Below are 13,543 nucleotides of genomic sequence, written 5' to 3'. Positions count from 1 at the left end.
CTCTCTCTCTCTCTCTCCTTCCTGCTCCCTGTCTGTGTGCCACGAGTGTCTAACTCAATGAGTCTCGTTCATCCACCTAAATCTCTCAGCCTCTGACTTTGTCCGCAGGCATTAGGATTTTTTTTCCGCCAACCTCTGATGGACTGTAAATACGATGACATGGTACCTACTTTGTTCTGAATCCCTGTTCTCTCCCCCTTGATCCCTCCTTTTATCCACCTTTCCTCTCTGCACCATGTGCTCCTGTAGATTAGAGTTGGCATTTGGCTTCTGAACATCCCAGGTGTTGTAAGCACAAGTGCACGTCTCCAATTGTCCTTTGTCTTTTTACAGAGCACAGCGCTTAGATGTTCCCAAGTCGAGGCCAACATAAGGTTAACAGAATGCAGACATCAGCCTAGCCACCGAGGAGCCCTAAGCTAGCTTGGCTCGACACGCTAGCACTCACACATTTTGCAAATCTAAATCTCTAAACCCCAGGTTTTGTCTTGCTTAGCAGAGCCAGACAAGGAGTTTTTGGAGGCTTTTCCTTTTCTTCTTTAGTTGAACATCGAGGGAAATCTGCTTTAATAGCCTGCAGACTCTTTAGGTGTCTTTCCGCACTCAGGTTTTGATTGGCAGCCCAGGTGCTCAGGCAGTATTACCATAGTTATCTCACTACCCCACATGCCTACCAGTACTCACAGCCACCAGAGCTGTCTGTCACGCCTCGCAACCTATAGAGTTCACTCATAAAAGGGATACACATGCAAACAGGGGTTGTGTTGGTTCTACAGAAGTCACAAACTTTAAACAGCAAGGTGATCTCTGCCAAGGCTGACGCTGAGATAGTAGCAGAACTGAAAGTAATTCATGATATATAAAAGATACTAATACTTCCCCAAGTGAAAACCTTTATTATCATGTCTGTTTATGACACCTTTCACAATATTTGCTTCTGTGTCCGTTGTTTCCTCTTACAGCCACAAAAGGGTGCAGAATCTTTTTATGAAATGTTGAGGGGGAGGAAAGAAGAGCTGTGTCAAAGATTTTTAGTTTGCAATTTTCTTGTCAAGTAATTTACTACTAGGCTGGGTATAAAAGATTGGCGGAGAGAAAAATACGCTGCGTCCAGCATTCTGTTGCTGCTTCTTTGATTAAACTGACTGCTCACCTAAACGGTGCGAGCAAATTAGCAGTTTTCTAAATTGGAGGGTTTTATTCCAGTTTCAAATATTCGTTGTTTCAAATGCAAGTGCATGACACAAACATTAATTTTATGTTTATTTTGAGACTGTAACAACTTATGGCACATACCATCATTTACATATAGCTGAACAGGGAAACACAAACAATAATAAAATAAAGATACCATGAACCCCTCATGAAAGATACCCTATCACACACACACAACTACATGTCAAATCCTTTTTAAAGATCAGTTTTAACTGTGTTCAAAATGGTTCAATTTATCCATTTTGAAGGAGGTAAGGAGTTCCAAATATCATTATAAGATGTATAAAAACAATTATGAAAAATGATGATTTTTGTGTCTCTCTCCTTTTATCTGTCTCCTTCAGACTCTCATGGGATGGATCTGTTTGCGGTCGCTGTCCATGAGTTTGGTCATGCCATCGGCCTGGTCCACACCTCAGCCATCGAGTCCATCATGAGACCGTACTACCAGGGTCCTGTAGGAGACCCTTTGAAATACGACCTACCATATGAGGACAAGGTCCGCGTCTGGCAGCTCTACGGTACGAGGGTACACCCATCCACTGAAAAAAAGGAAAAAGAAAATAAATTCCCCACGCAAGTTTGCAAAAAATTTATATTAAACTATGGAAAGCAGCTGAGCCAGCCTTTGTCTTTTCTTGATAAATGAATCACACAATTAATTGCCTTGTCTTTTGTGTGTTCTTTTATCACATATCCTCCCTAGGTGTCAGAGACTCAGTGTCCCACACAAATCGACCAGGCAGCCCCTCCCAGACGGCTGAACCTCCTGTCCTGCTGGACCTTCCTGAAAACAGATCCACTCTCCTGTAAGTAAGATCTGATAGTGCCACACCAAGAACCTTTCTGACTGTCAAACACTACACTCCTTATCTCAAACACACACAGTAGTGGTTTGTTCTTTTCCAAGCGCCCTCAGGCCCCTATTCATTTCAATTTCAATTCAATTTGCTTTATTGGAATGAGTGTAACAAAGACAATATTGCCAAAGCATTAAGAAATGATAGAGTGAAAAGAAAAGAAAACATTAGAATTCATTTAATCAAGAAAATATCAGAAGTCAAAGTAGGTGTGTGTGTGTGTGTGTGTGTGTGTGTGTCCACAGCCTTGGTGAATATGGTGGAGCACAGGCATGTCCCCTGTAAATGAAGACGGAAAGGCAGTTTAAAGTAAAAAGACCCACTAACAGCCCCTAAATGCTGCAGTGTGGAGCCTCTAGGACAGGGGTTTCCAACCTTTCTTGTCAACGGTCCTGCCTGTTGAGCAGTAATCCTTCGTGCACACATCATGTCCTCTCCCAAATGTTCATTTGAACTGATTTTAAATATTTTTTTAACTATTAATGATAGAAAGGTGAATCTAATGGTCACTGTTATCGTCTCTTCGTTAATTTCAGCAAATTATTATTCCTTAGCCTACTAGCCAACTATTTTAACTATGTATCTATTATTTTTAACATAACAATTTAAACAGTTTGTACATTACTATTAGCGATATAGTTCCACAGTTTATAAGTCAACTGTTTTTGAATTATTTTTACTAACTATGAACCATTCCTATTACTTTTACCTATGTATTCTGACAATTTATTCATTGCTTTTAGCCAACTTTGTCAACTGTTTATCCATTTGACAAGCGGACAATTCCAACCATCTGTTACTTATCCATTTAGTTAGTCTCATCGCTGTGAGCTATGGTTATGGAAAATAAACAGTACAGTTGTACATTTGCCTTTAGGAACTTTTGGATGCATGTTGTTCACGTGTTACAGCTGAATGTGGATTTTTTTTTCAATATTCTTCATATTGATTGAGTGACTCTCCAATGTTTCTACATAACCTCTGGCCTCTTCACAAGTATATACGGGTACATGTACCTCCGGTGGAGAATCACTGCTCTAGGAGAATTTAAAAAATATAAATATGGGCTTAAATGTTCCACACACACAGGTCAATTGCTCTTCAGCTCACTCTGTACTCAGCATCATGGAAAAAATGTGCTGATGGATTGCCACAATATATGGTATGTGTTTCATCCGCATATGTCTATATGTTTTTATATTTTTATATTATCTGTGCATTACTGGTCATTTGGCATTAGTGGGTTATTAAAGAGAGAGATAATGTAAGAGTCAAAGAGTCAAAATTGTAAATAGTTTTATTTACAATTATTATTTATTAATTTATTTCAGATTAGTGGATATGTACAGGTGGTTATTCTGGAGAGTGGTAGGGAAAGATCACTAAAGTTCCTCTTAAAAAATGGTCCAGTGACAACTTGAGGTGAGAGTAATGGCACTAGGAGAAATAGGATGGAGACAAAATGTAATTACCATCTGTGGTACAATCGGTTCACTAGCTGTAAAGATATCTCACTCTGGACCAAAGACTTGGACAGACCACCCTGTGCAGCAGTGCAGCGTGTCAGTCAGACTACACAGCACATGAATCATAAGTGAATTCTGAGTGATGACCTGGATTCAGGAGTCTTTTTTGCTACTTTTTCACACAATTCCTCACAGCAGTAGACTGTCATGCGACAGTATCTCTCCTCCCCACCAGGAAATGTCTTATTTGTATTATTGTTGCATTGCTGGGGCTGAATTTTTTTTTATAACTGGCAGGGCAAAAAATCCAGCACAGAACAATTTTTAATATTTATTTATACACATTTATGCACTAAACAACACCTTTGTATTTTTATTAACTTGCCATAGTACTAACATTACAGATTTGATTACTATTAAACATAAACAGAGCCTGGTTGCTTTACAGGTAAAGTGAGTCAATAGGATCAAGATAGGGCAGCTTGCTTAGGGAGTGATCAAACTGTGTTTCAAACTACACTAGCAACAACACCCAATGCTTGCTGGCCTCCATGAATATACCCACACTAATACACAAAGACTATGCATCAGCTCTAAACTAAACAGGCATATAAAACCCTCTTTTCCTCACGAGTATCGGCTGCCCTCATTACTCATTTTTTACCATCTCCATTTGGTCCTGATACATGGAAAAGCTGTATTATGTTTGACAAGGGCCACAAATGCTGACCGCTAGGCAGAGGTGTTGTGTTAATAGAGCTCTGAATGGAGATCTTTGTTGATAAGACCAGGGCGGCCTCCCACTCACAGTGGCAGCCCTGTGGTGCTAATGGCTTCATCATTGGCAGGCGAACCACGTCAGTGCCTTAAATCACTTATTAGCCCCAGGGATAAATGCACTGGGGGACCTCACCGTGTCAGCGTGATAGCATTTCACCTAATGTTTAGCCTATTTAATTGAAGGAAACACATGCACATGCATGCACACACTCAGACTCTCTCGATAGGTGGTTGCAATTAGCGCATAGCTGTTGTTTTTTATGCAAATGGCTTAAACTGGTTTGGGTCTATTTTTCGTGAACTGCATACCTTACAATAAGTGAATTTGTTTGAAGTTTTATGTAAAACATTAGGTAGGTATGTACATAGCCTCACTCAATGTTCAGAATATGAAATTGAAGTCAGTGTCTGTTTCTCATTTTTTCTTTATTCTCCTTTCTTCAACTTTTCCTTCCTCCGTACTGCACCTTTCCTTCTCTCAGGTTGGCGCGAGATGCCCCAGACAGATGCACCAGTCACTTTGATGCTGTGGCCCAAATACGAGGGGAGGCCTTCTTTTTCAAAGGTATTCAAGCTTAAAATGAGAAAGTAAACAAGAGAGACAGACAGACAGACAGATAGATGGAGAGTGACAGCGAGAGAGGAGAGAGAAAACGAGGTGAATGGAGAGGAGATAAAGTGAAAGAGGAAGGGACAGGGCTCAGGCACAGGACAGAATGGTGGCTCCAGCGATCAATAGAAAGCTAAGCCATGTGTGCCTCCCAGGGCTCGTATCACAGGCTCACACACCATCACATAGTCTGCAGTCTAAACAAAATGGTCCCATAGGGCCACACTGTTTTTGCTGTACACTTATTATCTGCTGAGCTTAAAATGGATCTTTTTGGCTTATTGGTCAGCGTGCCTTATATATTTATAAAGCAAGAGAGCTTTCCTCAGCCAAAATATGTTAGATAAAGAAAATTATTTCTTAAAACATACAGTACATGATGTGTATTGGCTAAAGATCCCATTCTTGCAAATTAGTTACACTAAACCTCTTAGCACAAGCACAGCTATTTATATACCCCAATACTGTTTTTCACAGGTAGGCAAAATAAGCTAAACAAAGGTAACAAAATGATTATTTTTAATGAGAAATTCAAAATCACGTTAATAGTCGTGTCGATGTGAAGGTGGGGTAGGACGTGTAATATGATTACTGCAAACACAGCGCACTGTGTCCTAACTAAACATGTCTTTTCTTCTAGACTCCTACAGGATATTTTGAAGAAGTTCCAAGCTCTAACCACTTCCTGTCTGTCACAGGGAAGTACTTCTGGCGACTAACTCGAGAAAAGCACCTGGTGTCTCTGCGTCCGGCTCAGATCCATCGCTTCTGGAGGGGCCTTCCACCCAATCTGGATGGCGTGGATGCTGTGTATGAGAGGCCTGGGGACCACAAAATAGTCTTTTTTAAAGGTCTGTGATTTCACATTTCTCTTAACATTCAGTTTGTATTTATCTGCGTGGGTTTAAATGACTAACTAAGCATGTCTTTGCCTCCTTGCTACACTGCATCAAGCACAATCAACACTGATGTGTTTTTAAATGTTTCTGTCGTAATTTGGTGGATAAATTCCAAACTAAGATGTTATTTCTTCCTTTAACTGTGACCTCTGTATCCACCCTTTCAGGTCTGAAGTATTGGGTATTTAAAGACAATAACGTGGAGGAGGGTTACCCTCGTTCTATCAGTGACTTCGGCCTACCTTCGGATGGCGTTGATGCTGCCTTTGTTTGGCTACACAACGACAAAACCTACTTCTTCAAGGACAACCACTACTGGCGCTACGATGACCACCTGAGGCGTATGGACCTGGGCTACCCTAAAGACAGCACACTTTGGAAGGGGCTGCCACCAAATCTGGACGATGCCATGAGGTGGTCTGATGGTGAGTAGTCATAAAAATCTATCTTTTACTTGCCATTTTACTTAAACTTTACTGACTCACTTGGTTATGTGACAGGTTTAAAATTTGTGGGGAGATTCAATAAAGGAGGGCATTGAAACATTTTGTTCTTTATGCTCTGTACCTATATAGTTAGTTTTAAAATAAGCCACAATTTTAACACTGCCACAAACAGTGGAAAAATATGAAGACAGGTTTATAAAGGTTTATGTGGCTCTAAGCTCTACGGAGTGTTATGGCAGCTTTCAGCTCATTGTTTTGGTTTTATAGCCTGCAACTATACTGCTTGATTAACACTGACAGTTTTCATCAAGCTCATTTCCAGATGTAGCAGACAGCTGAAAAAAGTTCTACAAATCCACCCAGTTGTAAAGGTTTATAAGGCCTTATGTGGCTCTAAAGGGAACTGTGAAAAATCAGGGAAAATTGAGTCCCTCAGGTAGTCTTAACTTGCCGCTGGAAACAACTAATTTTATATGAAAAATACACATAGCGAACTGTTGGTGTGGAGTTCTGCAGAAGTGGATGTTATGCAGCAGCACTTGGCAGCTCTGCTTCTAAAGGCTACAAACAATTAGCTTGGCTTATCTGAGCATAAACCTAGACCATATTAGTATCTACAGCAACATTTTGGAAGCTTGTTTTAAGCTTATGTTCAGTTATGTTATTTTTAACAAATAATAGCACGAGGGAAGTATTTTAACTTGCAAGTGAACACTGTACTATCTACACACACACGTCCACACAAATACTCTTTTGGCTACAGTATATAGGCTTAAATATATGTGTTCATGCACAATAATAAAAATAATCATTGACCCATAAAAAGTGAGCTGTGGTTATGGAACATAAACAGTACAGTTGTACATTTGCCTTTAGGAACTTTTGGATGCAAGATGTTCAAGTTTCCAGGCAACAAACTTTTTAGATTACAAACACTGAGTCAGTCTACCAGAAAGAAGTTGTAAGACTGGATTCTCGGCTTGCCAACAACAGCCTTGACCTTTACACTGCAAACACAGTAGAGAGCCATGTTGGGTGTTATGAATCCACAAGCCGGTCTCCCCTTATTAATCCCTGCTGCCACTGTGAGCTCAGTGGAGTCCGTCAGATTCATGGGGGGCACAGTATTTCAAAAAACACTTGAGATGGGATGACAAGATCACTAATCTAATTAAGGAGGTCTAACAGAGAATGTTCCTCCTACATTAACCTTTGAAATCCATCTTCTGATGACTCTGCCTTTTCCTGCTCCAAGAGAAAAAGAAAGTTTCTCACGTGAACAGTTGAGCAGTCAGTTGTCTTCGGTAAAAAGACCTGAATGGCACCAGAGCCAGAGCCAATGAAAGAAAACTGCTGATTTGACCACTTTTGAGCAGCCATGCATTTTACAGACTGCCCCCTGGCGTACAGCTTCAGTGCAGTCTTCACACTATCTGCATCACTTACCCCACAGTCGTTCACCTCCTCAGCCAGCCCTCCATCACCATCACACACACACACACACACACCAGTGCGCACCGTAAACATCCATTTGCACTGACTGAACAATGCAAATATGCAGATGGAGACTAATTTGAGCTATTCAGACTAACAGCTGCATTTTTCTGCTTTGCTGTGCTCATTGTTAGTTTAGTTGTACTTTTCTTTCTTGAATTCCTCTACTGGCAGGTTGAGACTGCAATATGTGTTTGGTCCTGTTTTGATTTGACTCACACTCCTTATGTCAGTCTCAAGTTATGTAACTACACCATGTCTCAGAAAATATGTCATGTTACTTACACACTCAGTGTAGCATGAATGATCATTTACCCTTTTTAGAAATGTTTTTGCAAGATTTAAAACTGCACAAATCAATATTTTTGTATCACCAATAGATCAAATGACTCTCTCTACACTCTCGATATCACCAGACCGCAGTCCCTTTCAGCTCTTCAGAGCGTTTTAGCATCTTTCAGCTCATTGTTTTTCACTGCTTGATTCACAGCTCTCATCAGGCTCGTTTTCAGACTCAGCAGGCAGCTCTTTTTAGGGCAAAAAGCTCTACAGATTCACAACAATTCCTCACTCAGCAGCTAGCTCGCTGCTAAAGATGCAGATATTTCTCTCAGGAGTTGGTGGAGGGTTGCTGGATGATGGGCAACTGTTTGCTAATACAATATGAATTATATATGTCAATTATTATTGTTATTATTATTATTATCCAAGTTGGCTTTTAACTTCCACCAGCAGAAATGACAATGTTGGGGTAAAAAATGTTGAAAACGTGGCCAACTGCTGGCAGTAAATTACTTATTACAAATTATTCCAGCTTGTTTGTGATGTCTGTGTGTGTGCATGTGTGTTGGTGTATGTCTGTGTTTCACATTTCTGTCCTGATAATAATTTGTGAGTGTGCTGGCTGTGACTGAAATACACAAAAGAAGAAGCTATTTCTAATACACTGCAATCAATATTAGGTCCTCATAACACTGGAAAGGTGCATTCAGATCACAGTTTTAATCATAAAAGTCATGTGATCCTTTGTATTAAGTGGAACACAAAAAATATTTTAAAAAAATACGCAGTGATTATCAGTATTTATATGTTTTAAGCAAGAATTTCAGATTTTTTAGTAGTTGTTTTGGCTGAACACTTGTCCTCACTATGCTGCCCTCAGCTTTAGCATTCACTCCTCAGCACCTACGCTGGGTATAACAGGTATTTTATCACGCTCCCAAGTTGTTTCTGCTCATGTCCACTCACAGCCTGAATTGTTTGTTAAACCTCGCTGTGTAAGTACCATCCTCACACAGACCGCAGCCTGCAGCATTTGAGCTGATTGTGGCTCTCAGTGACCACAGCCAAGACTTCTCTCTTTTTTTTCCTTGTTTTTTTTAGTGTCCTGCTCGTTTGTTGTGACTGAGTGGTCGCGCATGAGAAGTGTTTCATTGTGGCAGCATGGGCACTGCCTCCTGTTAATATATAATTAAACTGGTTCCAAAATATGATTATAGTCTCTGAAATTTCTGAAACGCATCAGGGAAGAAGTGTCAGTGCCAGATGGACAACGTGAGTATTGTTCTCTGCTATATCCCCAATATTAGCTCATAGGTTTTTATGACATACGGTCAACCACTAACCCAGCTATGGACGGTTACTGGAAAAAGAAATCATGGGCCATTACTGGTGACCTTTTTCGTTATAATCTTTTGTAATTTCATCCATGTACAACTAATGCTATCAGGCATTTACTCGAGTGTTCACCTCAGTAAAATAGTTTGGTCATTATAATTGGCCCTATCATTAAAGGAAGCCCAAGGTGATATTGACACTTAACAATTTAAATTAACAACTGATACACCAATAAAATGCATTAATTCTAATACATACTTAGTTTATATTATTCAATTAGTGCATGTGTGCTGATACGTGTCTTCCTCCCTTCCTATCTCTCCTCCTATCTATCTCCTTCACCTCCATTACTGGAGCATGTCACGCCTGGATCTGCCTTGTCAGTAATCTTTAAAGACTATGTGCATCTGTGCCTGTAAAACATTCTGGTCTTTTACCTCCTATAAAATGTCTAGTGCCTTCTATAAAACCCACGCATATACGCAAGAGTGAGAATATGTGTGCGTGTGTCCGTGTGAGCTCACAGCTGGCCTTGTGTAATTATGTGTGGCATTAGCATGACATTACCCATTATGAGCAGCCATTCTAAGTGTGTACTGAAAAAATAATTGCGATAACAAGAAAAACTAATCAGAATGTACAGTACCACTGAACTGAAGTATAAACACAGTTGTGTGCAAAAGGCCGGATGTTTCGATGGATGTAAAGGTCATTTAAAAGTTGTTGAGTTTCACTGAATAGTTGTAGTTTGATGCGTCCTCATTGTTTTTTAAATAATTGTGTGCATTTTTGCCTACAGCATATTTGTTTTAATGTTGTCTCATAGTTGGAACTTGGAAAAGTTTATTAATAAGGCCAGTGAGATTTAAACTCTTGGGCGAAATGGTTTTGAAACTGAGAGCCTGTTTTATAACTGAATCACTTAGCAGCATAGGAGGATGCAGAGGATAATAGTATGAGACTTAATGAATCATAAGTATGAAATAAATCAGTAAGGCAGCTGTCATACTGTCAGTGAAAGTCTTAAATAATGTTAAACGTAATGAGCATTAAGATTTTCATTGCGTAGAGAATAAAATAATAAAATATTCAGTTTCATCATATGGGGATGAATGTGTGAATGGACATTTTTAAACAGGCCAGAACATTTACATTCATTGAAATTCCAGCTCAACCTGTCAAACAGGTACCAGAAGAATGGCAGTATCAGGTCCCCTGTTTCAGTGAGACTTGCACATGAACCGATGATCTCGCTGCCGATCAACGTACTAATGTATAATATCTCTGGTTCTTAAGAGTGAAATGAGCCACCGTGCTTGGTTGTAACCTTCCTGGCATGTTCTCATGGCAACCCAAGCAACATGTGCACATCAAAGTTTGATTGTTTCCCGTTCTCATTAATAAGGAAAGAGCATGAAATGCATTGATTTAAGTCAAGTCACTGATTCTGCAGACCTTATCTCTTCAGGCAGGTTGTTTAAAAGTTTAGGGGCCCTGATGGCAAAAGCACGGTCACCTGAGGATGTAAGACTGCGCACTAGCTCATAAGGGGTCAACATTTCTGCTATGTAGCTTGGGGCCAGACCCAGACGTGCTTTAAATGTGATTAGTAAAATATAATGAACAGGAAGCCAGTGGAGAGAAGACAGGATTTGGGTGATGTGTCTTCTGTTAAACCCAGTAAGAAGCCTAGCTGCTGCAGTCTGAACTAGTTGGAGGCGACAGAGTGGCTTTTGGTTTATGCCAGAGAGGAGGGAGTTTACAGTAGTCTTATTTGGAGAAAATGAGTGCATGAATTACTTTTTCCAGGTCAGGGTGAGAGAGGATTGGTTGATTCTAGAGACAGCTCTTAAATAAAGAAAACAGGACTGGATAAATTTGTTGATATGTGGTTCAAAGCTTGGAAGGAGAACGGACCAAGGCCATTCTGAATGGTATTTATGCGGTTGGGAGGACTGTACAATAGGATTTCTGATTTAGAGTCGTTGAGTTAAATGAACTGTTGTACAGTTGACATCAATGAGACAATCTAAAACAGCAGCTAGGCTTCTTGGGTCAGCAGGTCTCAGAGGAAGGTATATCTATGTGCCGTCTGCAATGAAAAGAGACATTATGACTCCGGATAATTTGTCCAAGAGGAAGTATATAGATGGAAAATAAAATTGGACCTAAAATAGAACCTTGCGGTACACCACAGGTAATGCGAGTTGTAGATGATGAGTAATTACCTGTGAATACCAAGAAGGTTCTCTCTAAGAGGTAAGAATAAAAGAGGTAAGAATAAAAGAATTTAGACCTGCACCTAGGTCTAAAAGAGTTCAAATCTCTCCCCTATCGGCTGCTAAAAGAAGGTCGTTGGTTACCTTGAGGAGGGCAGTTTCTGTGCTATGTAACGCTCATTTCAAAGATGTCATTATGACACATAAAAGCTAAAATTGGTCATTATGCTTTTATACCAAAAGTATGACCATATTTTAAACCTTCAGAATTTTCAAATATGCGTTTTGTGACAGAATATTTAAAGGGGAACTTAAATTCATAAAATTCATTAAAATAAAATCATAAAAAATACAGTTTTTGGCCTTGGACTGAAAGGGTAAAAAAATAGATGTCATACAAAAAATAAGTGTAAGGATTAATGTATTCATTCAGTAAACAAGTTCAGAGATAATATCAAATATTTGGTCTAAGAAAATTACACAAGTTATTATATTGGCTTGGTCCTGACATTTTGTTTGACGAGGGCTTCATCTGGAGGGTCCCCAGGTGGTGCAGAAAGGTTGCCTGCTGCTCCTAAGCAATTACAGTAGGTCAAATGCAAAGGACATATAGCCTTCCCATAAGGATTAGTAATGTTTGCTTTAACTCGACTGTATTGGCAGCCTTCACCAAGCAAATACCCTTTAAGGAATGCCTCAGCAGTTGGCTGCGCATATTAGGCTTTGATAAAGCACTTGTAGGTGTTCAAAACTGGCACAAAAACAACTAATTAGCAGGAGATACTCAGTCTTTATTTCAGGCAACTCTCAATGGGAGCAAGCAACATCACCTTTCTCCCCTTTAGCAATTCCCAGCTGTATGTGTGGAGGCTCTTTTCCCTGTCAGGTGTTCAGAGGTCTGTGTTGTGTCTGAGCTTCCGCCAGCTTCAGAGGTCCTGCTCCAAGCTCTCTGGTGTGCGTGTGTGTGCATGTGTGTGTGTGTGTGCATGTGGGAACAAGCCAACTGCAAAGGAGGGGGCAGTCCCACTTCCAACATAATCCCCAGTTCTGTGGGAAGACACATATAAATGCATGTATGTATGTATATTCAGGAACATACAAATTCACATATAGGCACACCTTCGGGCCAGGAAACTGGAGCCACATCAAGCCTTTATCTGCCTCCAGGCTGCATCCACAAGCCTAGGATAAAGAGGGAATAGAGAGACAGATGGAAGAGGAGAGGAGAGAACACTGAAGATGTGGTGAATAGTGAGTGAGAGATCACAGGTTTAAGAGATGGATAAGAAATATACTGGAAGGAGGAGAGCAATGGTATGGTAAGAACAATGCTGGAGGGGAAGCAAAGATAATCGGAAACGGGAAAAGATCATCCGTATTATTAGTTATACATTTGCCTTTCCCAAAAATCCTGCTAATATATTTATGTTTGCTGTATAATACTTACTTTGCATCCTTGTTATGCTTTCATCTGCTTTAAGGGCAAATACAAAGTGAAGTTAGTATTTATTTCTGTTCAGTGTTGTTCTTCTGTTGTATTTTGCTGCATCTCAACACACACACTAATACCAACCCTGTGCCTTCCTCTATCTCCAAAGGCTCGTCCTATTCTTTCCAAGGGAAGAGTACCTGGCGAGTGCCTAGCAGCCGACATGGAGGTGGAGGCGGCCTACCCCCGCCTCACCGCTACAGACTGGCTGCTGTGCACCGAAGTGCAGTCGGACTCCCGGACCACAGAGCCAAGAAGGCAAAGACGAGAGGCAAACGTGCACCCATCACCCGGACCACGCCCAGAGAATGGATACGAGGTGTGCTCCTGCACCTCTGACACTGCCTCGCCTGTTAGGCCACGCGCCCTCCCCGTCAACCCCCCTGGTGGCTGCTGCCACCTTCTCTGGAGCTCTCGCTCGGGCCCTCTACACTCTGAAATGCTATGA

At 40.6% G+C, this 13,543-nt stretch overlaps 1 protein-coding gene across 1 annotated transcript in view; it reads left to right on the top strand.

The window, feature by feature from the left end:
* Nucleotides 1–13,543, top strand: part of LOC118332861 (matrix metalloproteinase-17-like) — a 69,360-nt gene extending 55,817 nt beyond the window's left edge. Inside the window, 7 exon segments of the mRNA XM_035668295.1 lie at nucleotides 1,560–1,736; nucleotides 1,922–2,024; nucleotides 4,804–4,886; nucleotides 5,630–5,782; nucleotides 5,998–6,255; nucleotides 13,205–13,254; nucleotides 13,256–13,543. Coding sequence (XP_035524188.1) covers nucleotides 1,560–1,736; nucleotides 1,922–2,024; nucleotides 4,804–4,886; nucleotides 5,630–5,782; nucleotides 5,998–6,255; nucleotides 13,205–13,254; nucleotides 13,256–13,543 — 1,112 coding nt within the window.

The sequence above is a fragment of the Morone saxatilis genome, unplaced genomic scaffold, assembly GCF_004916995.1.
Source record: "Morone saxatilis isolate NCDOM2014 unplaced genomic scaffold, NCSU_SB_2.0 Contig21, whole genome shotgun sequence".
NCBI lineage: Eukaryota > Metazoa > Chordata > Actinopteri > Moronidae > Morone > Morone saxatilis.
This window is presented reverse-complemented; position numbering and strand designations above follow the sequence as displayed.